The sequence below is a fragment of the Meriones unguiculatus genome, chromosome 8 (genome assembly GCF_030254825.1).
Source record: "Meriones unguiculatus strain TT.TT164.6M chromosome 8, Bangor_MerUng_6.1, whole genome shotgun sequence".
Lineage (NCBI taxonomy): Eukaryota > Metazoa > Chordata > Mammalia > Rodentia > Muridae > Meriones > Meriones unguiculatus.
In genome coordinates, this window is record NC_083356.1 from 45,488,110 (window position 1) to 45,514,795 (window position 26,686).

The 26,686-nt window shown below is 44.6% G+C and overlaps 1 protein-coding gene across 1 annotated transcript in view; it reads right to left on the bottom strand.

Moving 5' to 3' along the window:
- The window catches only part of Deptor (DEP domain containing MTOR interacting protein), a 144,586-nt gene extending 126,332 nt beyond the window's left edge, over nucleotides 1-18,254 (bottom strand). Inside the window, exon 1 of the mRNA XM_021650066.2 lies at nucleotides 17,958-18,254. Coding sequence (XP_021505741.1) covers nucleotides 17,958-18,097 — 140 coding nt within the window. The 5' untranslated portion in view covers nucleotides 18,098-18,254. The remainder of the gene's footprint in view (nucleotides 1-17,957) is intronic.
- Between the last annotated feature and the right edge of the window lie 8,432 nt (nucleotides 18,255-26,686).

The following is a 26,686-nucleotide window of genomic DNA, read 5'->3' on the forward strand; positions in this document are numbered from 1 at the left end:
ACACTACAGTGAGTCTGATGCACATTGTCATCAGGTTTAGAGTCTAAAGTGTGACCTATAGGGTTGAAGCTAAAGGCACTTATTGCCTAGCCTGACATTATGAGTTCAATCCCCTGAATCCATGTAGTGGAAGGTAAACCAACCAACTCATGTAAGTTGTTCTCTGACTTCCACACGTGTGCTGTAGCAGACACAACCACACACGCATGAGTACAACATACACATATGAAATAAACAGAGATGAAAAATAAAGTATGCACTCTAGCCAGGCAGTAATGGCGAACACCTTCAATCCCAGCACTCAGGAGGAAGAGGCAGACAGATTTCTGAGTTCAAGGCTAGCCTAGTCTACATAGTGAGTTCTAGGACAATGTCTCGAAAAACAACAAAACAAAGTAACAAGACAAGAAAAGAAAGAGAGAGGAAGGAAGGAAGGAAGGAAGGAAGGAAGGAAGGAAGGAAGGAAGGAAAGAAAGAAAGAAAGAAAGAAAGAAAGAAAGAAAGAAAGAAAGAAAGAAAGAAAGAAAGAAAGAAAGAGGGGGCTGGAGAGATGGTTCAGTGGTTAAGAGCACTGTTTGCTCTTCCAGAGGTCCTGCATTCAATTCCCAGCAACCACATGGTGGCTCACAACCATCTATAAAGTGATCTAGTGCCCTTGTCTGTCACTTATATACATGAAATAAATAAATAAATTTAAAAAAAAGAAAGAAAGCTAGCTGGGTGGTGGTGGTATACACCTTTAATCCCAGTACTTGGGAGGCAGAGGCAGGTGAATCTCTGTGAGTTCAAGCCATCCTGGTCTACAAATTGAGTCCGAAGAGCCAGGGCTACACAGAGAAACCCTGTCTCAAAAAAAATAAATAAATAAAATAAAATAAAGAAAAGAAAAAAAAGAAAGAAAAAGACATCATCATCCCTCTATCATAGTGAGTTTGTATGCCAGCCTGTGGTACATGAGACACTATCTCCAAACACTGCTAAACAGATAGGGCATCTGAGTGATTGGTCACAATCCTCTTATAGGACTAATGATCAATAGGTACAGGACACACAGAATCATGCATGTAAAATTTTTTCTAAACTGTAAGATGCTGTTTAAATGTTAACTTATGGTCTTAAGTGTATCACAAACATTTATCACAAGTCTAAGAGGAAAGAAAGAAAAACTAGTACAGAAACGGTGTCATCTTCTGTTTTCCTCTCAACCAGCAAGTGTGATAAAATTATGCAGACCAATGATTGATAAGCAACATCACCTCCCATTTTCTGTCAAGAGCATTTGTGCTGTCAATTATAATGGCTGCTTTGAGTGCATGAAGCTGTGAAAGTTAAACATTAATGTCTTCACTATAGCCCCATCATCCACTGACTCTGAAGTGAGAGTTTATGTTTGTACTAGATAGTTAGCAGCTCCAACCAACATACTGGAGTGGATAGACTGCAGTACAAAAAGAGAAAGAAATGTTAAAGGACTTGTGACAGAATTGCCAAGTGTCTTTGTCTTGTAGAGGTACAAAACCTGAAGGTAATGAAGGAAACTGTATTAAATAAAAACACTTGGTTCCTACTCCCAGCCTGAACTGTAAAGCGCAGAAGTTCAATGCCAGAAACCCTAGTGGTCCTCTAGCTTTAAATGAGGAAACAGGAGGATGTAGTCTCACTACTTGAAAACTAGAAGCAACTTCACTTTCCACCAGGGATTAACCACAGGCATCCATTTGTATCTTTACTCAAATCCTAGATCAGGAGGATGTCATTAGTGTTACCAAAATGGAATGACACATGGTCATCTATATAACTATATAATGATCAACCATATAACTAAAAGTAAAATATTTTTGCCTTTTGACCTCACACACATATGTGAGGGACTACCCCATGCCAAGCAGAATTAGCTTTTGTTTATCTTTGTAGCCTGGAACACTGGGAGTCTATACTCCTAGGGGGGTAAAAAAAAAAAAGGAAGACATCTACAAAAGGATTTATTTACTCAATGCCTGGCACTTATTTCTGTAGCACCTGTAGTTTTTTTTTTTGTTTTTTTTTTTTTTTTTGTAAGTAAACTGTCCAGGCATAGTGGCACATGCCGGCAAAGATAGGTAGATCTCTAGGAGTTTGAAGCTAGCTTGTTCTGCATACTTAGTTGCAAGCTAGCTAGGGCTACATAGTGAAACACTGCAGAAATAGAAACTAGTCTGGAGTAGTGATGCAACCCTGCAATTACAGCTCTAGGTAAACAGAGGCAAAAGAATGGCTGTGAGTTCAAGAGTGCATTGCTAATTAGTACACTCCAGGCCAGTCTGGGCAAACCTAGTGAGATCCTTTCTCAAAAGCAAACAAACTGCTGTTAGTATAAATTCACTGGTACCATTTTCTTTCATGTAAGTTATCAATGGTGATAAACTGCCATTTCCCTAAGTGATGATCTGGTTCTGTACATGAGACTGTTACAGTGGTGGGGACCCTCCCCCTACATAGTCCACACGTGTAGAAGCTCACAAAGAAGAAGCTGAGGAACTGGATATGGTGGGTGATGTGTGCCTGTACTCCTAGTGCTTGGGAGGCTGAGGCAAGAAGACCACAAGTTTGACAGCAGCCTGAGCTACCTAAGAGTCTGTCAAAAGAGGAGGAAAAGGGAGATAACAGAGTCCTCTGACTATTAGAAGTTTCCTCTGGCAGAGGCTGGAGGTTCCAGGAGCGTCAGGGGGTGAGGGAGCTAGGTGGTCCAGGAAGAGGAAGCTTTAGGAGAGCAACCCCGATTCTTTTGAGGTCTGGCTTCAGCCAGGAAATCTGAGACTACAGAGGCACCAAGACAGGATAGGACTGAAAACATCCAGATGATCTCCATGTCCTCACAGATTGCTAAATCTTTCTTGGATAAACATTTTTTCAGAAGTGCTGATAAGTAGCCAAACCAACTTCCGCTCCTCTGTGTTCCCCTTAAGGAAAATAAATTATGTAGCAGCCAAATAACCACCGCAAAGGGTGCTAGCAGGAACACAATGGGGAGATTCCCTTGGGTTCATTAGGCATGTAAATCAGTCAAATGTTTTGTTCCAGGATAAACAGTGACTCAAGAAATCTTAGTGTACTAGAACAGTGGTTTCTTTTTCTTTAATTGACTTCTTTGGGGGTAGGGCACGCGTGAAGATCAGAGGACAACTTGCAGGAGTTGGTTTTCTCCTTCCACCATATGGGGTCCTGAAATCTCTGGCTGTCAGACCTGGAAGAAAATGCCTTTACCCAGGCAGCCTTCTCAGTGTCCCTCGACTAGTGGTTTCTATTAAATTCTTATCCCTAATGGGTATATCATCACTGGAAAGACACAATGCTGAGTTACAACCAAGTCCTCAGTGAGCAGATGCTGTGCTTCTTGGCTTGACGCCACTGTTGGTGCAAAGTCAGCAAATGGTGAACATTCAACAAATGTGCTGGCTCCCAGCCCCACTTCTTAGATTTCATGGACGTTTCTCTATCATTTCCTTTTTGTAGTAAATACAGCAAAAGAAAAATCATACTTCTTATATGGCAATAGTGCTGTCAGCACTGAAGTAGCAAGACATGGGAAGTTCAGAAACATGACTCATATTAAAAAACAAAACAACAACAACAAAAACCCCAAAACCAAAAGATTAAACTGCCAGTTATTAGAGAATCAAACCGCTTTTACTTGGATTCATTTCTTAGTTACATTTAAGATAAGGCAGTACAAAGTCCGTGCTAAGGTTCCTGCTCTAATATAAGCTTAAATCTTAGTAGGAAGGGAGAAGGAGAAAATGCTCCCTTGGTACCAAAAGTTATCTCCAATTTCCAAATTCTAGAGATGGAAAGGAAGAACTTAACCAAGTAACTTGAAATGGCTGACCTGCAGGACCTTTCCACAGATCATGCAAGTGAAAATACACTGTTAACTTTCTCGGCATCTGCACCCACCTGCCTTAATTAGTCCTTAAGCAGCTTTGCTTATACAAAGAGATAACCAGAAACCTTGGCAGGGATGGGGAGTGGGGGAGGGGCTTTTCTGGATGGAGGTATTTCTTAGAAAGTCATCAGAATTCAAGTGGTACAAATCAGTTCTTGCACCTTGAACTGAAGCCATTTGCAGCTCCCGTCCTTTGCTGACAACTCTGCTTTTTTTGTATTGGGGGACGGGGAAGCGTAGTGAGAGAGTCTTGCTGTGCAGCTCTGGCTGTTCTGATACCTAATATTTAGCCTAGAATTTATGGCCTTCCGAGTACCGGGATTACAGGCATGCACTACCACCTCTGGCTTATTTTACTTCTCTTTGATTTGAATGGCAGATCTTCCAGATCAGGGATGGTTGGGAGTTGGTGTGATGGAGAGCGAGGGTATCTCAGGACAGGCTGTCTCTGTGGGGAACTGTACAGGCTGCACAGTGCTAAAAGCAGGCAGTTCAAAAGTTCATGCCAATAGCTCCCATCCTGTCCCTTTTCTATAGCTACTTTCTTCTCTGGATAGATGCCCGCACCAGGTATTTTTCCCCAAATTTTGCCTTATTCACATTGTGCTCTGGGTGGGTGGGGGTGCATGGGGCATCCAGTTTGTCATCATTGAACCCAAATGACCTTTTTGTGGAGGACATAATAATCCCCCCTAACATGCCCTGGCTCTATTGTACAGCAGCTGCTCTGTGTGGGTGGGGATGACTCCATCTCTGCCCAGAAGAGAGATCCCAACTGAGCTAAGGCAGATAGGAAAACAACATCCTCCTCACCATGAAAGCGAAGGTGGCCAGACAGTCACACCGATGTCCATGAGTTAAAATGGGCCAAAAGAGCAATGCTCAAAGCTTGCGTAGGGGAGTGACAGCAGTCAGCCTTGTCTTCAGCCTGCATCAATGTCAGTGGCTACTGTGTGACAGCAGAAGGACTACAAATGACAAAGCTAACGCCCAAGGAGGAGAACCAAAAGCAAAAATAGAAACAGAATGGGATTCCCAACCAAGCCTCACAAGAAACTGAATGTCCTGTCATCCAAGAAAACCAATCTGCATGTGGCCCCTTTGAATTACTAATTACTTAAACACCAAGTAAAATAGTCCCCTACATACGTGTGTTTGCAAACTATATATCTTTCTCAAAGGCGGGGAAGAGATAGTTTATCATGTGAATGTGAATGATCACGGCCTAAGAATGTGGCTTTGCTATCCTGAATGATATGTTTCAGTATGAAAGAGGTCAGATGAGCCTTAGCAGTCACTGAGCAAAAGGCATGAACCAATGCATTTGCAAATATGTTGGTGGGAAAATCAGGTAGGCGGGTTTGGGCAAAGTGGAGAAATCTGTGGCCATAGGTCTTGGATACAATCTCATGACATTCTTAGCCTTTTCGTTGGTGGAAGCTAAGTCTGTTATGTTAAAACATTCCAAAGGTTTTACCTGACAGAAGGATGTTAGAGCAGATAAAGAGATTGATGATAAATGGCTAGTAAAGAAAGAGGAAAAAGGCAGCCCAAGAAAATTTTGTTTCTGGGTCATTCCAATCCTGGAAAATCACAAAGTTCTACTCAATCACTTGGCATGAAGAATACTCAAAACCCCTGTGGCAGTTTCAAGGAAATTAAGTTTACAGCTGTGGCATGCACTGTTACATGCCAGAGAATGGAAAGCGGGAAAGCCTTGCATTTAAGAAACCAAGTTCTCAGCTGGACCTGGTGGCACACACCTGTAATTCCAGCACTCTGGGAGGCAGAGGCAAGTGGGTCACTGTGAGTTCAAGGCCACCTTGGTCTACAAAGTTAGTCCAGGACAGCCAAGGCTACACAGGGAAACTGTCTTAAAAATCTTTTTTTTTTTTTTTCATTTGTGTAATCTACATAGATGTGGGAAAACTGTTCATGCCTTGGACCTTTCTGTGTTAGAATACAGATAATTGAATTATCATAAGGAATAAAAAACATAACATAACAATATACACACAATGTCTAGACTAGGACCTGACACTTTGCTTTTTCTTTCAGTAAATAGCTGTACTGTTCAGTGTTCAGATATCCACTTCTTCACAAACCATCTAAGAAAGCATTTACCCGTGCTGGGGGAGGGAGTGGGTTTCTGCAGTCATGGCTCAGTGGATAAAGAACTTCCAAGGCAAGCCTAAGGAGTGAAGTTCAGAACACTGGAACCTACACAACAAGCCAGGCAGCATGGGACCCTCTTTTAAAGCAGACAGGGAATCCCTGAAGCATGCTGTCTAGTTAGACAAGCTGAAATGACAAGATCCTGGGTTCAGGGAGAGACTCTGCCTCCCTATGCAAAGTGGATAATGATTGAGAAAGACACTGATTCAAATTTGCCCCCATCACCCACACACATGTACATGAACCACACACATGTAAATACTTCCACACATACACACACAAACACACATACAGAGAGAGAAAGAGAGAGAGAGAGAGAAGCAAAAAAAACAAACCCACCAAAAACCACCCCAATCAGGATACCATAAAACACCATTAAAAAAAGTGAACATCTGTTCCCCTCCTCTACATTGATTACTATGACATTTTGTCCCAAATTCCTCTCACAGTTCCAGGAAGATATTTACACTGTGCCAAGTACTGCCACAAGCTTATAAGGTCATGACTTCAATGTCAGAGTAGCCCAGAACATGAAGCACTGGCCTGCTTTCCCACAGCAGAGATCCAAGATTTATGGGCTGTGAGCTGAATGCCTCTTGACCCCTTTTCCCTGTGAAAGTCTCCATGGCAGTTACCCTCTCTGTGCTAGAAGGATACCTTCCTTATGTCCTTCCTTACCATGAATGCCCAGGGGGCACAACACAAGCCTATAGTCCCAGGAGGTAGAAGAGTCAGGAAAATAAGTTCTAGGCCAGCAGACTATGGGAGATGAGGCTTAAAAAAAAAAAAAAAAAAAAAAAAAACAGAACAACAAAAATGCCTGTTGGCCTCTTCTATAGTTCCAGTACTTAGATTCTGAATAACTCAGTTTCAGTGTTTCTCAGCTTTCTTACTTACTGAGTTATGATGAATTATTATATTTTAAGATTTATTTTAATAAATTAACTTTATAAAACCTATATGAATGTGTGTGTGTGTGTGTGTGTGTGTGTGTGTGTAGGTATCTGCACATGAGGGTAGAAACCAAAAGGCATCAAATCATTTGGAACTGGAGTTTTAAGTGGTTGTGAGCTGCCGAACTCAGGCCCTCTGCAAATGTAGTATTTGCCCTTAATTACTGATCTATCTCCACAACCTAGTCAGCGTCGTCGTCATCATCATCATCATCGTTTTGGGAGACAAGCCTCATGCAGTGCAGGGTGGTTTTGAGGTACTCATCCTCTCGCCTCTAAGTCCCAAATGTTGGGGTTAAATGTTGGGACTATGTGTATGCCTCACTCTACACAGCGAATAAACTTGAAGTATATGAACTTGAAGACTATTTGCTGTGCATCTGCATGTTAAAATAAATCTTAACAGTATAGGAGGCACGGGAGTAGTGATATCTGGCATTCCCCAGTCTCAGAAACCCCAATCCTCTGAAGAACACATTCCTCTGAATTTAACACTTCTCAGTAAATAGAGTTTGTATGAAAATATCAGAATTAGAAGGCTGTAGGAACAAGGATTGTAGGGAGACAGGATCATAACAAACTGCAGAACCAAGAGTACCAGTCTGAGGGCCCAGGGAGGTGGGAGGCAGATTGGAGATTTTCCAACTGTTACCCACCATCTTCTCTGAAGCTGCCATGGGCTTTCCTAGGCTGAAAGCCAGGCTGGTACCCCAAACCCAGGAACACAAAAAGTTACTTGTTTTCCCCTTCCCTATCCATTCTTTAAAATGTTTTTTTAAACCCACACATACACATTCCATGGCCTGAGTAGCTTAGGGCTCTATGAACACTACAAAGGATATGACAACCCCAAGGAGAACAGCTCAGTTTTTCCCCCTGGCACCACGAAGGTGAACAGGTGCTTGTCAGCACGATGCCTGTCCCACTGAGCCCTCTCCCTGACTCTGTGCCCACTATGTCCCCCAAGTATTGGATAACCACTGACACAAACTTCCCAAGTGTGATTAGGGATTTCAGATCTGGGAGAAAATGAGGAAAAAAAGGGGGGAATGTTGGGATCAGCAAGCAGGCATTTCTACAGGCAGCCCCTGGGGCCTGGCAGACCGGGTATCAGGCATTTGGAAAGACACCCAGACCACCTGCTGACCACCTGGAACCACCCGCGCATGCTCTGGATCACCCTATAAGAGAACTGGGGCCCCTCCTCCTTCTCTCTCTCCCTTCCTTCTCTCTTCCTTCCTCTTCCTCTCTCTGCCTCTGTCTCTCTCTCTCTCTGTCTGTCTATCTCTATCTATCTCCCTCTCTGTAACCCCCCTTCCCTAATAAACCACCTGTGTGGAACCGATCTCGTGGTGTGATACATTTCCTAACAAAAGGTTTCTCAAAATTTCTTTGCTACTTTCATTTTCTGAGTCACTAAACTCATGGAAGCTTAGAATCTGTGACCAAATCAGAAGAATCAAGAATCCTCTGATCCAAATAAACACTAGAGATAATAGGGACCTTTCTTCGTTTATCTTTTGAAGCTTAACTTATTTTCATGTTTATTGATTCTAAAACCCACAGCAGCCCATTAGATATCGGAAGTGCCCTGTAAGAAAAGGAACCACAAATATACCTTCTATAAACAACATTCAAGCTTTTCTTTTTACTTTAAATTTATTTTTTTTAACTTATTCACTTTACATCTCAATTGCAGCCCCCTTCTTTCTCTTCCCAGTCCCACTCTCCCTCCCTATTTCCTCCTTATCCCCCTGCCCTAGTCCTCAGAAAGGTGGAGCCCTCCTCTTCCACCATCTCATCAGGACTGCCTACATCCTCTTCCTCTGTGGCCTGGCAGGGCTGCCCCATCAGGGAGAGGTGATCAAAGAGCTGACAACAGAGTCTATGTCAGAGACAGTCCCTGCTCCCCTTACTAGCAGACCCACATGGAGACTGATCTGCCTATCAGCTATCTCTGAGCAGGGGGTCTGGATCCTCTCCATGTATGGTCCTCCATTGGTGCATCAGTCTCTGCAGGACCCCCTGGGCCCAGATTTGTTTGCCCTGTTGTTCTTCTTGTGAAAGCCCTGCCCCCTCCAGGTCCTCCTATCTCCCCACTCTTCCCTGTGACTCTGCGCTCTGCCCAAACTTTGGCTGTGAGTCTTAGCATCTGCTTCCATCCCCTGCTGGGTGTCAAGCCTCTTTTTCATCCAGTCTTACATATATTTGAAAAGTATTCCTCCACTAATCTACACATATAGCCCATTTGACTCATTTGTGCATGTATGTGTGGGTGTGCATGGTGTGTCTGAAGGTGTACCTGCACATGTGTGTACATGTCCGTGTATATATGTGTGTGTATGTCCACGTTGGGTGTGGTGGTTTAAACAGGTATGGCCCCCATAAGTTCATATCTTTGAATGTTTGGCTATAGGGAGTGGCACTCCTAGAAGATGTGGCCTTGTTGGAGTAGGTGTGGCCTTGTCGGAGGAAGTGTGTCTCTGTGAAGGTGGGCTTTGACGTCTTAAACTATGCCCAGTGTGGTACAGTTTCCTTCTGCTGCCTGTGGATCTAGATGTAGAACTCTTGGCTTTTCCAGCACCATGTCTGCCTGGATGCTGCCATGCTCCCTACCTTGATGATAATGGACTAGACCTGAAGCTGTAAGACAGCCCCAATTAATTTTTTCTTTTGGAAGAGTTGTCAAGGTCATGATGTCACTTCACAGCAATGAAATCCAAACTAAGACATTGGGTGTTCCTCAATTACTCTCAACCTTACTTTTCTAGACAAGGGGTCTCACTGAATTTGGAGGTCACTAATTTAATTCAAATGACTATCCAACAAGCTCCAAGGATCCTCCTCCCTGAGCTAGGGTTGCACAGATACATGGCATTTTACTTGGGTGCTTGGGATCCGAACTCAGGTCCTCCTACACTTAAGTAATTGAGGCATCTTCTTAGCCCCTGAAGTCATTCTTTTATTATTTATTTAATTAATTTTTATATGTAAGCATGCTTTGCACACATGCATGTCTGTACACCATATGCAAGCCTGGTGCCACGGAGGCCAGCAGAAGGCATCATATTCCCTGGGACTGGAATTACTAACAGGTGAGCAACCATGTGGGTACTAGGAATTAAACCCAGGTCTTCTTGAAGACCAGATAGTGTTCTTAACTGCTGAGCCATCTCTTTAAACCTGCTTAACCCTTTTTCTAAAGTATACAAAAAAACAACTACAAGACCAGAAAGATGGCTTAGCAGGCAAACACATTTGCCATGCATCTCTGGAGCCCATACCAATGCCCAAAAGTTGTTCTCTAACTTCTGCATGTACTCAATGGCCCGAATGTGCTCTCTCAAACACATTCACCACACACACACACACACACACACACACACACACACACACACAGAAGTTTTAAACAACAGCATACATACATGCATACAACAAATAGGAGTCTTCCCTTTCATGATGTTTTTGCATGTCACAAAGTACTACATGCTTTCCCTCCACAAAAGAAAGGAATCTCTACTGAAGTTCCCCTACTGTACTGGGATTGTGTTCCTGGCTCTCATAGCCACATATCCCTGCTGATATATGGGAAAAGCCTCACATCTGATGACAACACTCTACCCTGGGCACGTGTGCAGCTGAGACCAGTTATAGGAAGATAAAGAGGGGCTAAAGAGAAAGGAGTCCCTTATCTAAGCGTCTCACTAAATCTCTCACCAGCTGAGTCAAGAATTCTAGCACTACTTCTAGTTAACAAAACTGCTGTAAAAATTGCCTACTTAGGGACTGTATTCCTTTTTTGTAGAGAGATTTCAAACAAGAATGCTGAAATAGCAAGGAACCGTGCTTAAGGCCTCAGGTACGGTCTTACTCCTTTCCCAGATGTAAACCTACAATTTGCTGGGGAAGTCAGAAACTATAAGCAGACTATAAAGAAGACTTTCATTTACAGTACAAATATCTTAACTTCCTCTGCAATCTGTGTGACCTCGGCTTACCTTATCAGATGCAATCCTATCTAGTGCATACTCGGAAACAGCCCGTTATCTCGCTGACTCTCCTTAGCAATACTTTCAGACATAACTTCAGAACCCACCGAAGTTGGATATACAGTTATTGATTGTAAAGACACTCAAACAGCTGTGTTCTTGGGTTTGTACTATCCCTCCCCAGAGCCTGTCCTATTACCTTCCTTGCTTAAACCAATGTTAAAAATTTCATATTCCACTTCACACTAACTTGTCCTTGAGTTCATTTCCTGCAAAGTGAAGGATCCCAACTTCTTTTGGTGAAAGTCTCGGAAAGAACTCATCAGGCTGCTGCGGGCAGCAAAGTGACCATGTGCCTCCAGCTCCTGCGTCACTGCCATCGATGTAGTGACTTCCTGAATATAGGACATCATTGCTATTAATGTGTTATTTATTTAATAAGAAAAACTTTGTATTGATTCTTCTTGAATTTCACATCATGCATCCCAATTCCACTCATCTCCCAGCCCCTTCATATCTGCCCTCTGCCCTTGTAACCTCCACCACCACCACCCTGCAAAAGAAAAGATAGAATAAAATAAAAACACATGAAAAAAAAAAACAACAAGACTTGCTATAGAAGCTGTAGTGTGTCACTCAGCATACCCTCTTGTCCACACATCTCTCCTTGCAAGAAGTCCTTGGTCTGGTTCAAGGCCTCAGGCTTCTGCTATGCTTTCTATACTGGATCCTCATGGGAACTCCTCTGAGATATCCTGTTGTTGACCTGTGTCATGGAGATCCTGCAGCTTTGAATCAGCAAGACCAGCTCTTTGACACACTCTAGAAGATCATAGATGGGGTAGATGTTGGGGTGGGCCAAAACGAAGCCCTGGATCTGGGCCTGGGAGGTAGTTGAGTTGGTCGGCCCCACAGCTCCTCTGCACCTGAACCATCAGAGTGAGCTTTCCAGCACTATCCTGGCCCACTCACCCAGTGCTGTAGCCAGCAAAAGGCAGGGTCAGCTCTCCTGTTTTCATATCCCTTGTGGCCCAGTTCATCCTCACCTTTGCCATCAGGGTCAGCTCTTCTGAGCTGCCCAGAGGAACTGCAGGGCCCTGAGTATTTCAGTCAGTGAGGGGCAGGACTAGCTCTCCCACTCTCATGACCTCAGAAGCAGCTCATCTTCACCCCCATCATCAGGGTTAGCTCTACTGTGCTGCCCAGGTGAGGGGCAGGGACAGCTCTCAAGTGTGGTGGCTGGCAAGGGGTGGGGCCAGCCCAGCACAGTGTCTCTGGAAGTAGTCCAGACCAGGGACACCTGCATGGCCTTTGGCGGCAACATAGGCTTAGGATATCAAGAGACCCAGACATGGCTGGCCCTTGGCAGCAGCCCAGACCCAGATATCCCCATGGCCTCAGGTGGCAGGGCAGACCACTCAGATCAGAATGTCCCCTGTGGCAGCATGGCCCTCAGATATCCACATGGTCTTTGATGGCAGCCTAGACAGCAGACATCAGCTTGGCCTTTGGTGGTAACTTGGGTTATTAGACATCAACACAGAGCCCAGCTACAGCAGGACCATGGACCCAGACATGGCTGTTGGCCATAGCCCATGCCAGGACATCACCATGGCCTCCTCATATCTGCCTGCTCCTCACAACCACCTAGTCTCCAGTTCCACCGTTCTCTACACTGTAGGAACCCCTTGGTTTCACTTTCTCTTCCATCTCTCCATTACACATTGTTCCACCACAGTGGTACCCATTGCAGATCATCTTTCTTCCTACCTCCCTGGGCTGACTTAGCTGGGGCAGGCACGTGGGTACCTTTCTTTCCTATTTATTTCTGTATTTTTTTTTCTTTGAAACAAAACTGCACTAATTAATTTGAAAAGGCTGGTCTGGAACTCACGGAGATCTACATGCCTCTGCCTCCCAAGTGCTAGGATTAAAGGTATGTGCCACAATGCCCAGTTTTTCCTTTGCTACAGCCTACTGGCTTCCTCTGTTACTGTGTCCAGTAGACCTAAGTGTTAAGACTTATGGTTACCAGAGACTGTCTCTGACATGAACTGATTGGCCTGCTCTTCGATCACCTATCCCTGAGGGGGGGAGCAGCCTTACCAGGCCACAGAGGAAGACAATGGAGCCAGTCCTGATGAGACCTGATAGACTAGGATCAGAAGGAAGGAGAGGAGGACCTCCCCTATCAGTGGACTTGGGGAGGGGTATGGGTGGAGAAGGGAGAGGGAGGGTGGGATTGGGAGGGAAGGAGGGAGTGGGCTTCATCTGGGATACAAAGTGAATAAACTGTAATTAATAAAAATAAAAATAAAGACTTATGGTCACCTGTAAGTGTTCCTCTGAGTCTTTCTGAAAGTTCTAGAGAAGGTGTAAGTTCCTTGGGTTCCAATTCAACAGATTTGGAAGGCCCTGAGAATATTCCTGTGGGATTCTCAAGAAGCCATCTTGGGTATTGTTGCAAAGCCTATATACGTATGTGTCTTTGGTGGGTTCTGAAGTTACATCTGAAAGTGCTACTAGGGTCTACATGACATCACAGGTTGGTTCCTGGTGTGGAATAGGATCATGGCTAATATGATGGCCCTAAATCACAATTCTTTCTCCTTTTCCTAGTCAGTGTGTGATAATTTCTACCTCTCTTATTTGAGCTATCTGGGCATTCTCTTTGGCTTTATCCTTTTACACACAGCAAGCCAGGCATCTCAGCATCTCAGGACTCTGTCAATTAAGGGGAGAAGATAACAGAGTATAAGATCAGTCTACATGGACTACATGGTGAGAGCTTGCTTCAAACAAAGGAACAAATGAAGGATAGCAAACTTAGGAGAACTATTCAGTGTTTAGTGATGTGTGTGTGTGTGTGTGTGTGTGTGTGTGTGTGTGTGTGTAAAGGCAACAGCAAGATGGTAAGAGTTTGGGAAAGCACTCTGTTACAGAAACATGGCAAATGTATCACACAGTTTAGAAGAACTATACTGCATGCAACTTAGCTAAAACTGTGTGGTGAATCACTTTGTGGAAGCAGCCATTAGTAAAGGTACACACTTGTTTCAAATAAAAGAGAATAACTGAAAAGCTTTTAACATCTCCCTCACTTTTTCAGTACAGTCTTAATTCCTCTCCCTATCCATTCCAACCTCATGGGCAGTAGAACCCATGCAGTTTATCTTTGTGTTAAAATGATTACAGATTTAGCATCCATGCAGTCCAAACCAGGCCTTCAAAACCATGTGGCATGGATGACTCAGTTTAATATCAATGGGAGAAAAAGAAGAAATGTCTTGTCAAAACATGAATACTCCCAGAACTAAATTAGATTTGCACAAACAAAAAGCAATTGCCTACATTCTGTTTGTAAAAGTTGTCATACTAGAATGTGACAGTCTCAGATACATAACTCTTTAAAGATGTTTTAACATAATATATGTAATTTTCTTGTGTGTGTTGGGAGCTGCTAGTCAGCCAGGCTGCTTTGTTACTTAGATCTCGAGATCTCAGCAGAAAGACTGCTTTCACCAGGGATTTCACTGGAGTCAGTGATAAGCTCCCAGGTCTCTCCTCTTTTGTTTGAGACAGCAGGTGGGATGTCTTGTCAAAGTCACACCTTTTGCTTGACTTCCCGGTGAATTCATTCATTGTGCTGAGGGGCTTTTGCTCTGACTTAAAAAGGAGTCTGGAACAAAGCAAGGCATCTAGTGTCTACTAGAGCCTCTCAGACAGGTCCCATGTGCTGTGTGTTGGTTTATTAATTTCACTTCTCACTCCCGACTCAAGAACCGTTCGACTCTGCCAGCGGGCTCCAGAATGTGTGGAGATATATGTGTGTGTGGAGGCCAGAGGAGTATATCGGGTATCCTGCTCTCATTTTATTTCTTTGAGACAGTGTCTCTCACTAAACAAAGAGCTGAGGTGGCAGCCTGTAAGTCTCCATGATACTGTCTCTATCCCAACAGCACCAAGGATACAGGCATGCATGCAGCCACATCCAACTTTTAACACAGATACTAGAAATCTGAACTCTTATCCACTGAGGAACTTCCTTAGCCCTAATTTTTGATCCTCTTCATCACTACTTAGAAATGGCAATCTGTGAGTCGGCACCCTACATAAGAGGCCAGATTCTCAACCCCATGGCTTCCTGACTGAGTAACCTGTAGCCAGTTAGTTTAAGTATTCAGTGTTCTTGTTAGAAAAATGAGGCAATAGGACTTGTTAGAGACATCAAAGACATCAAATTGGAGCATGTCATGCCTGGTGACTCACACCTGCAGTCCCATCACTTGGGAAGCTGAGACAGGAAGATTGCTGTGAGATTGTTCACACAGCATTAAAACACCCTCTAAATACACATCTTAAGACCAACATGTAACGGAACACTCCAACCTCATCAATGCAGACTTGCACCTGGTCAATGTGCAGGGAATAAGAGCCAGTGGAGTGCCCAACCCTAAATGGGACATCTATGTCATACCATGGATCCAGGATAGAGGAGGAGGAGGGGGCAGAAAGCCTGTAAAAGCCAGAGGAAGAGGATGGCTGCTCCAAAAGAGCCTTTTCAAGATGTGACAAGCCCACTGTACCCATGACCTTGCAGCAGCTATGACAAGACCTACACAAGCTCAAACTACCTAAAAGCCTAGCAAATTTGGGGCAGGGGCTCACAAAACCCCACCCCTAGCTGAGAAGCTATGGCTGCTTCGAGAGGGAAGGTCAGTTTTCTTCAGTGATGTAGCCCTGGGAGATTACCCATGCTCCAGTAGCTGGCCCTACACTCATGCAAATACTGGCATTAGTGAGTGGACTAAGTTTAAAAAAAGAAGACTTGAAATTGGGAAGAAAAAAAGAGGGGAGGGGGTGATTGTAGGTGTATGCCATCATACTAAAACTTGGAAGTGACATCTCAAACCCTCACAAACCCAAAAGAGGACTGTCTTTTAAATCTCCCTTCTATAAAGAAGAAACAGAGGCATGGCAGGAAGTCAATTGTGCCACAATCACAGAACTCATGTTGGAGGCAGAAACAACAACAAAAAAGAAAGAAAAGAAACAACCCAGGCAGCCTGGCCTTCCATCCTGTACCCTTCACAACCACCCAGTCCCTCTGGACACATCTTACCAGAGTCAAAAGTGGTGGTAGAGAGACCAGAAATATCAATTCATTCCAGCAAGCCCTTGCAGATTGCTCATTAATACAGGAAGCCCCAGAGTCAGATTCTCAAAAGTACCCTGTGAAATATTTTCATCTCCTTGGCCACTTTACAGATGAGGAAACAGCTCAGACAAGTAAACAGGGCATCATTGGCTAATGATCGTACAGTGCGTATTGGCACCTGTGTAAGCACTAACTCCACATAATCCTCCTAACGACAACTGAAAGGTAAATTCCATTGTTACTCAACCTTCTTACCTAAACAACATGTCCAAGGCCCTACACTAGCTAAGCAAAGGGCAAGCCCAAGGCTGTCCTGGTAACACTTGGCTACATGATGTAGGAACAGAAATTCAAGCCTAGGTCAAACTCCTGAGTAAGAACCTAGTTACCCTTTCCACCCGGAACTATGGTAGGAAAGCCTGAAGAAGATGCATTGAAGGAGAAAGTGATTTGGGGATATAATAATGTTTGTAAAAGAAAGAAAAAAACAAAGAATCCCATCTAAGCGAAGCCTTAGCAATACAGTAGTGGGCACAGCATTAAACTATTAAGAAAATCAGAATAAATCAGAAAAGTTTTACATCATCTTAATTACAAAATACTCTTGATAAAGGAAAACAGGTTTTTTATTCCCTTTAATTTTGTCTTGAAATTCAACAAGGAACCGAAATGTGTCATTTTCCTTTTGTCACACTGGGCTCCACCATCCTGACTTCCAAGAGCTACTTCCTCAAACTAAGCCAGCAAAGCCCAGTGGTTTACCAGACCTCCACGGACCTTTGCAATATTCTCCTTGAAGTCTTGAAATAGCCATTTAGAAACAGACATAATCGGGAAAAATCAAGCCAAGAACTAGAGGAAACTAGCGCACCTCTTTCTGGTGGCACCAGGGGCTCATGGTTCAAGTTCTGGCAGAAACTCGGCAGATCCGGATTCAATTTTACTGGCAATCTGATTTATGACCACAAGATTGGCAGCTGCAGAAGCACAAGTCTTAAGCCTATGCTCGAGAAAAAGGAGCAGGAAGCGATGGGAATGGCAAGGGAGCCCTGCGGGTCAGGGCTTGTCCCTGGATTTGTGAGATGGGCAAGCGGTAATTCTAGGAAAGTGCCAGGCGACGGGCCAACTTCAGGGTCCCAAACGTGTGCAGTGAACAAGGTACTTTTACGCCCCCTTGCGGACCCAAGTGACAACTGACGGTGTGCCAATTAAGGGATAGGTAGAGGTTTGGGGAAAGGTTCTTGAAGACAAGCCTTCTGAGCAACCCTTCAACCGACTCACAGATATCCGCCCTGTTTTCCATAAAGGTAAATTGAGGCTCAGAGAAAGGAAGCATGCCTTGCTAGTAAAATCACGGAGCCCGCGCCTTTTATCTGGAAGTGCGGGGGCTGCGTCCAACCTGATCCCTCTTCTTTTCCGGACGGAGCAGGCTAGGCAGTCAGCAGGGACACCCGGCAAGGGGAGCGAGTGCACAGAGTGGAGGCGAGACCGCGGGACGCAGGGCTGCACGCAGTCCAGCTAGGGCGCAGCCTGCACCGCGCGTTCCCCGGGCGTCGGTCCCCGCAGCCCTGCAGAAGCTGCTCTTCCCTGGGCTGCAGCGGCCAGGCACCTGCGTGGCGCGAACGGAGCAACCATCCCAGGAGCCCGCAACTGTCCCCGCGCCCCGCGCAATGCGCCTGCCACGAGCCAGACCCGGTGCGCTCCTGCCCGCAGCGGGCACAGGGCAATTCGGAGCCCACCAACTGAGCGCCTCTCCTTACCGGAGCTGCTCCCCGGTAACGAGGACTTCTGCCATACGTTCCAGCTCTCTCTGCTGCGCCCCGACACTCCCGCCGGGGTTGCTGTCGCTGCCACCACCGCCGCCACCGCCGCCGCCGCCGCCGCTGCTGCCCTCCTCCATGCTCCCGACCGCGCGGCTGCCACTCTGCCTTTGCTGTCCCGCCGGGTGCCTGCTGTTCGAATCAGTCTGCCCTCACCGAGGCCGCCCCGGCCATCTTTGTTCCGGGCGGTCCCAGGGCGCAGACGCGATTGGCTGGTGAGGGAATCCCGGTAGATAAACTAAATAGCTCAGCAGGTCTGGCCTTCGGCTTGGGGCGGGGCCTGGGCGCTCTCGTGGTCGGGGGGCGGAGCCAAGGAAAAATATAAACACGGGGCGGGTCACTAAGCGGTGGTGTGTTTCTGCAGGACTTGGAGTGTTTGTCCCTCTTAATAGTTCCTTTTTTTTTTTTAACTCCCAAACTCATGCTGGGGAATTTTGTATTTTTACTGTACTTTCCATAGTCCAGTTGCAAAGAATAAAAATGGAAACAGTTACTGCCAGGAGCAGAGCACTCTGGAGCACTCTGGGAGGCAGAGTCAGGCAGATCTCTGTGAGTTCAAGACCAGCTTGGTCTCCAAGGCGAGTCCAGGACAGCCAAGGCAACACAGAAAAACCCTGACTCGAAAACAAAGTAACAAACAAAGTAAACAAACTCAACTAAGGAGCAATCAGGGACTTGGCTGAAGGGCACTCCACACTGCCTGACCCCTTTCCCTGTAGACAGCCTTTACTTTGGAGTCAATAAAACATACTGGCCTGGGGTTCAAAAAGACTATGAACCCGACACCGTTCCTTTGATTTCCTACCTTAATGCTCTTAATCTCTTCTTACAGTAATTGTGGCTAGCACCCTGCCGCATTTAAGATGTTGTTAGATAAGTTGTTACTGTCTTAATGTTTCCAGAACGTAATTTGATCATTGCCTTCGTTTCACAGCTGGAAGGCGGCTTGAGTGGCTTAACTTGTCTCAGACAAGGAGTCAGGGTCATTCTCAGTTTTAGGTTGTGTTTTAAGACAGTTGCATCTTGCTAGCCGTGGTAACACACCTGTGTTCCTAGAACTCCAGAGGATGAGGCAGGATGGTGTGTTTGAACCAGACTGGGATGAAAAGATACCTTGTCTCATAAAGCAAACTAAAACAAAAACATCTGGCCTGACAGAAGAGAGCAGTACAGTAAACTTTCAGCAGAACAGGTTAAACACATTTGAGCCAAGAGCTGTTCTAAAATGCTCATAAAGAGTTGATTGTCATCATCTCTCCTCATTTTTAGTTTGTAAATTTCCACATGGCTGCAATAGAGAGGTATGTCCCTCACAGTTGAATGATTTGTTTTTAGAAGTATTTTTGAATTTCCCTTCTGTAAGGTAGGGGATACAGGGACTTGTGTCCACCTGCTTCTGCCTCCCTGAGTGCTGGGATTATAGGCCACCACACCTGGCTCTATTTTTTTTTTAAGATGGTTTAACTACATAGCCCAAACATGTCTCAAAATCATGGCAATCCTCCAGCCTTAGCCTCCCAAGTGTTGGGATTACAGGCCTGAATCCTTAAGCTTGGCTTGCTATTTCATTCATTTATCCATTTATTTAAATGGATGGAGGCTCTGTATATGCAAGGCAAACACTTTATTGTCTCAGACCCCTGGATACTGGGAATATAGGCCTGCACCACTAGACCTAGTTAATCTTTGCAAATTAATTAACTAACAGTGTCTCACTTGGTAACCCAGTCTGCCTCTGGCTCCTCAGTGCTGTGGTTACAGGCATGGATCATTGCTCCCATGTATTATTTTTATTTTGAAGTGAGACATTGTTAGGGAGGAGTTGGGAATTCTATCTATCTATCCATCCATCCACCCATCTATCTATCTATCTATCTATCTATCTATCTATCTATCTATCTAGCCAGGGTTTTTGAGGCATAGTTTCTCTGTGTAGCTTTGTCCTAGATTCACTTTGAGGACCAGGCTGGCCTCAAACTCACAGAGATCTGCCTGCCTCTGCCTCCCAGAGTGCTGGGATTTCAGGTGCATGCCACTGTGCCCAGCTGGGAAAATCGTTAAGTGGAATAGCAAGAGATTATAGTTACTGAGCCACTACTGTGTCTGCTCATGAGGAAAAAGCATGACATATGTTCAATATTTTCTCAACCCCAGGCTTCAGCCACTGTTTTCCTTTGCATTTTTCCAGTGAAAGCCGAGGCGTGGAGGGAATGACACATAGTACAGTAAAGGTAGGCTGGGAGTTGAAACTCTGACTGCAGAGACCACTCTGCTAGTTTCTTAGCTGCACTGCCTCTCCAGAGGGCAGGTCTCCTGTCCAGATGCTTCCAGTCCTTTTGCTTGATGTGACTTCCTGGGTTCTTCATTTAATCCCTTTGATGCAGATGCTACTGTTTCCAGCCTCTTGCTGCTGAGGGCTGTCCACCTCCGCTGGGGGATGTGATGACCATTTCTCCTAATGGGAATGGAGCTGTGTAAGCCTGTTACTGGCTTCTGTGCACAACCTTTGCGTGCGTGCTTGTGTGCTTGCGTTTCTTTTCTTTTTTCCTCTGAGACAGGGTTTCTCTGCATAACAGCATTGGCTGTCCTGCAACTCTCTTTGTAGACCAAGCTGGCCCTGAACTCATAGAGATCCACCTGCCCCTGCTTTCCAACTGCTAGGATTAAAGATGTGTGCCACTGCGCCTGTCTGCTTTCTTAGCACATGATAAAAAGGGGTACCCCTAAGCCAGGGATATCACAAGGTCCAGGGCTGCCTGGTGAGTTTAAGCCAGCTCCATGGTAATGTCCTCTCCAAAGATATGAACTGCCCTTGGCCCAATCCCCAGTACCACACACACACAGACACACACACACACACGCACACCAGAAAGGAGGAAGATGGGAAGATGTGCTGATCCTCCATGATCTCCCTGCTCATATTCCTTCTTTGATCATCCTAAGTTACAAACCTCCTTTTGTGTTTCTTTTGGGACAGGCACTTTACAATCTTCAGGCTGGCCTTTAAGCCACTCTGTAGACTAGACTGTTCCTACGTGTGTCAGTCCTCTGGCCTCACCCCTCAGTGCTGGGATTACAGATGTGAGCCACTATGCCAGACTAGTTAAGGTCTCTCACCACCCAGGTCCTCATCCTTCTTTATCACAGAGTTTCTTCAGCCAAGTTCAAGGCCCAGAAAATGCATGTGAACAGTTGTTCAAGGCATATTCGATTTTTATTTCCAAGTGGAAAACAGCATCAGTTAAGAAGTTATTAGATATCTCTACCTTTGTTGATCACAAGTTGCTGTGATTTTGATATAAGCAAGCCTGTGTGCACTATAAGGTTCTGTGGTATGCAGAAGAGCTCTCTGAATAGATATACTGAGCAAAAACAAGCCTGGAGCTTTACAGATTCTCATTCTCGGCAGTAGTCACCACATTCAAGGGCTGGCAAAGTAACTCAGTTGTTAGTGTTTGCCTAGAATGCATGACACCTGGATTTGATCCCTAGCATTGTATTGTGGTACCTGTTAGTATTTAGGCAGCCTGCTTCTGGGCTGCCTAGCAACCTATGATGTCATCATATGTCACTGCCAGGTAGCCACACCTGGCAGGTGTGGTTAAGTTGTTCCCTAAAAGGATCAACCTGCCACTTTGTCACTCTCTTGGCCTCTTGCTCTCTTATTTTCTTGCTCTCCTGCTCTCTCATTTTTCTCTGTTGGGGTGCTCTTCCCCCCATCATGTCTCACTCTCTCCTTCTCCAGATAATAAACCTCTTTCATATAAAATCTGTTTCGCATCATCATTTCATTGGTCCTAACAATACTCATACTTGTATTCCTACCGCTTGGGAGGTGGAGGCAGGAGGATAAGTAATCCATAGTCATCCTTGGCTATATAAAGAGTGTGAGGCTACATAAAGAATATGAGGCTAGCCAGGGATACAGGAAACCCGGTCCTAATATTTAAAATAAACATAAAACCAGCCTCATGAATGTAACAGCTGAAAGTAATATTGCCTTTATTTTAACAAACCCTTGTGAAATCCTAGTACAAGTGCTTTATAATTAAATTAAATTATTTGATTAAAACAGTCTCATGAGGGATGGGAATAGAGCTCAGTGGCAGAATAGCTGCCTCACATGTGTGAAGTTTGGGGTTCAATGTTCACTCAAAAACAAACAAAACAAAAGAAAAAAATGAACATGATAGAAAATAAGCCAAAGTGAGCTGCGTGTGGTAGCACACACCTGTGATCCCAGCACTCGGGGAGGCAGAGGCAGGTGGATCATTGTGAGTTTGAGGCCAGCCTGGTGTACAAAGAGAGTCCTGGACAGCCAAGGCTACACAGAGAAACCCAGTCTCAGAAAACAAAACTAACTAACTAACTAAAATAAGCCAAAGTGAGGGGCTCAGAAGCAAGTTTCTCTGACCTTCTCCTGCCCTCCTGTTGATTTCTCCTCATTTTCCCTCAAGGTGAACTTGGAAACCAGAATTCTTCTCCAAGGCATGTCATAGAAACTAAGACCCTTTTCACCCAAAAGCCAGACATAAAACCTGGGAACATGGCTCTAACTCTTCCCTATCTTTCTGTGTGACCATAAAGAAATTCTCGGAGGTTGGAGAGATGGCTTAGTTTAAGAGTACTGGCTGGGGCTGGCGAGATGGCTCAGTGGTTAAGAACACTGTCTGCTCTTCCAAAGGTCATGAGTTCAATTCCCAGCAACCACATGGTGGCTCACAACCATCTATAGTGTAAATGCAGATAGAACACTCATATAAATAAAATAAATAAATCTTTAAAAAAAAAAAAAAAAGAGTACTGGCTGCTCCTCCAGAGGACCTGGTATCCACATGGCAACTTACAACTGTCTGTAACTCCAGTTCCAGGAGATCTAACACAGAGACATTGAGAGACCAAAAGATTAAAAATCAGCAGTTATTATTAAAGTTTAAGGCCTGAACTAGCTGGGAGAAGTCCAGCAATGCCCTGAGGGGAAGAACCTGCAGTACTGCATTCTTTCCCCACCCACTAGAGATACAGTTGTTAGGAAACTGGCCCATCCCCCTAGGGAGGGACACCAGGTCATTAATGGTCTGGGGACCTTCCTATAGCCAATCAATTAAAAATGTAGCATTTGACCAATAGATGCTTGCCAGGCAGGAATCGCCCCTGCCTTGGGCATGCTGGGAGGGACCAGAATCTTTAAATCACCCAACTAACCTGAGCACAGGGCTCTCGGCTCCTACAGCTTTGGTGGTGGGGGTTGTGAGCCTGATCTAAAGCTTGTAATTTGTAATAAAAAGATCCTCATGTGGTTTGCAACAGGCTCTGCTCCTGGTGGTGGTCTTTTGGGGTATTGAGATTCGGGCACAACAACATATAATACACAGACATACATGCAGGCAAAATCACTAATGCACATAAAATAAAAATAAATAAATCTCCCATGAAAGATATATAAGAAAGAAAGAAAGAAAGAAAGAAAGAAAGAAAGAAAGAAAGAAAGAAAGAAAAGAAATTCTCTGATCTTACTTGTTCAATTGTAGGTGCAAGGCCCTCATTCTAGCAGGTTGGAAGATGGCTTCATTGGTAAAATGTTTGCTGTGCAAGTGTGAGGAACCAAGTTTGTTCCCCAGCTCTGGGTTTCCATGAGAGGCCCTGCCAGAAAATAAAGTGGAGAGTAGCTGAGAAAACACTAACCTTAATCCCTGGTCTGTCCGTACAAACACACACACATACATAGAGACACAGAAAGAAGAGAGGGAGAACACATCATTCCAGAAACATTGCCCTTTATCTGGGAGGAAGAAAGACTTAACAATAACGACATTAAGAGACCAAAAAGAACATGATCCTATAGGCTGTGCTGGGCTGTGCCCACGTCCCTGCCCCATCTCCTCCATGTTAGTTAATTATTATACCCATTGACAATTTATTTTGTTAAAAAGTTGCATAACGGCCATCAAACCTAATCCAAAAAGTGGGTGGCCCACACTGTTCTTTGGGTTTTCTATTCTTAGGGCTAATGGGAATTCCTGGAAAGAAGCTCTGTCTACAAATGCTGATTTACTGATTAGAATTTCATGACCTTGGGGATTTGGAATGCTGTTCCAGAGCCAATTACAGTTTATCTTGGGCTATCTTTAGCCCACTCAAGAGCCACTCCTTGTGCCCCTCTGTGTCAGACCTTACATCCTGACCACGGATAAAAATCTTTGGGGATGTATTGACAAACTCTAATTTTCCAACCCAAAGGTCTAGAGTCATCAGGTAACAACTGAGGCCTAGAGCCAAGATCACAATGTTTTGCACCTACTTAATGTTCCTACCAATGTATTTTAAGAATCTGTATTTATGACTTCCTTTGTTCTGTCATTATACAAACTTCGTAAAACTGCTTCCATACTGTGATCTTGTCTTAGTTAGGGTTTGGGTGAAACATTATGACCTAAAGGCAAGTTGGGGAAGAAAAGACTAATTTAGCTTACACTTCCGCAGCACTGTTCATCATTGAAGGAAGGCATGACAGGAACTGGGCAGGAACCTGGAGCTGATGCAAAGGCCATAGAGGGATGCTGCTCACTTGCTTGTTTTTCAAGGCTTGCTCAGTTTGCTTTCTTACAGAATCCAGGACCTCCAGCTCAGGAATGTCATCACCTACGATGGGCTGGGCCCTCCCCCATTGATCACTAATTGAGAAAATGCCTTACAGCTGGATGTCATGGCAGCATTTCCTCAACCGAGGCCCCTTTCTCTCTGAAGAATCTAGCTTATGTCAAGTTGACACATAAAGCCAGGAAGTGCAGACACAGAACTTGGGGTAGCTTAAATCTGTGTCCTTGGCTGTGGCCACTCATATTTAGCTCTAGAATAAACTATCTTTTATTCCTTTTGAAGCGAGACCTGTGTTTTTCCCTTGACAACAGGCTCCCGTGTCATTTAGTAAATGCTTATTAAATAAGTACATCATTTTTCATTTGTTGACTTATTTCTTATTATAAGAATTAGAGCTTTGGCCCTTTTGATGGTGAGGAAAGGGCTCAGCCCTTACCTCCCTGTGAGACAGTGGGCCCATCTTTTAGCATCTGTTTACTCTCTAACTCCCAGATTCTTTCTTACCTTTGCTCTGTAGCATGAGTGGTTTTGTTAGGCCCAGCAAGAGCCTAAATATAAGAAGGTATAAAGAGAACCCAGGAAACTAATCATCCATCGATGCAAAATCACAAGAGGTTTGTTTATTTTGACCATTTCACAATGGGGTCACCCCTGCTGGTCAGCAAGGAGCGGCACCGGGAGACAAAGACCTTAGGTTTTTTAAAAGACACGACACGGGAAATTCCAGGGGTTGCCTTCTTGGCAATTCATGATTGGATGAGGTATTTAACTTTTAAAATAATTGGTTGGTTCTGGGCACCCTTAGGTCCGGTCAGCCCTGTCGTAAATATCTGATCTTCAAGTCAGTTTGGAATTTCCTGCCATATGAGATATAGCCACAGTTAAAGGTGGGAGAATGATTAAATCATCCCATGTCTGTCCTGAGGAGTGGGGGTTACAGGCTTTGGATCAAAGGTCAGGGGCTATTCAGGGGAAGGGTTGGGGCCATTTGGCCCAGTTTCCAAACAAAGCTCATCTCACAGGCGGTAGCAGGTGATTTTCTCTCCATTCAGTAGAGATCTCTGCTTGTTCTCTTATCTCTGCCCTCACAGATGGCCAATGTCAGGAACTTTTACATTCCTCAGCTCTATGGAGAAGCACTAAGAGGCTTTAATTAACATGGGCCTAAAACTTGAAAATATAAGTTATAAGGCAATTAAAGAAACATAGGTTACAAAGTTAGTCTGATTCTTTCAGTTTGAGACTGAAGGTTGCATTTTTCAAGTTCCTATATTATATAGCAGCTTCTTGCTAGGTTCAGCAACTAGGAAATTGCATTGGTTACTTTTCTATTGTTATGATTAAATCCTATGACCAAGGATATAGAAAGAAGGATATATTGGGGCTTACAGTTCCAGGCGGTGTAAGAGTCTGTGATAGTAGCAAGTAGTAGGTACAGTGACAGGAATCTGAGCTGAGAACTCATATCTTAAACCTCAACTAGGAAGCTGGAAAGGCAAACTAGAAATGGTGACAATCTTTTAAATTCTCAGTGTTCCTTCCTAGTGACACACTTCCTAAGCCTCTCCACTCGGCATCACCACCTGTGGGTGAGACCTCATTTAAAACAACAGAGGCTTTGGTGGAAGGTTAAAAAGTATGGTGTTTTAAATGATAATGGCCGTCATAGACCAACGTATTTGAATACTTGGTCCTGACTTGGTGAAACTGTGTGGGAAGGACTAGGAGGCTTGGTCTTGCTGGAGGAGTTGTGCCACTGAGGGGCGGGAAGGTGTTGAGGTTTCAAAATTCCATATTATTCCCAGTTAGCATGATCTCTCTGTCTCTCTGTCTTTGTCTCTCTCTGCTCGGTGGTTGTTATCTCAAGACTGAGCTCTCAGCTGTTGCTCCAGGGTCACACCTGCCTGCCTGTCATGATGGTCATGAACTCACCCTCTGAAACTGTAAGCATGACAGGATGGACAAGTCTGCAATCCGCGACTCCATCTACCCTCCCTTCTTCTTCCCCCGTTTCTTTTGTTGCTGTTGTTTGGTTGGTCAGTTGAGGTTTTGTGCAGGTAGCTGCTATA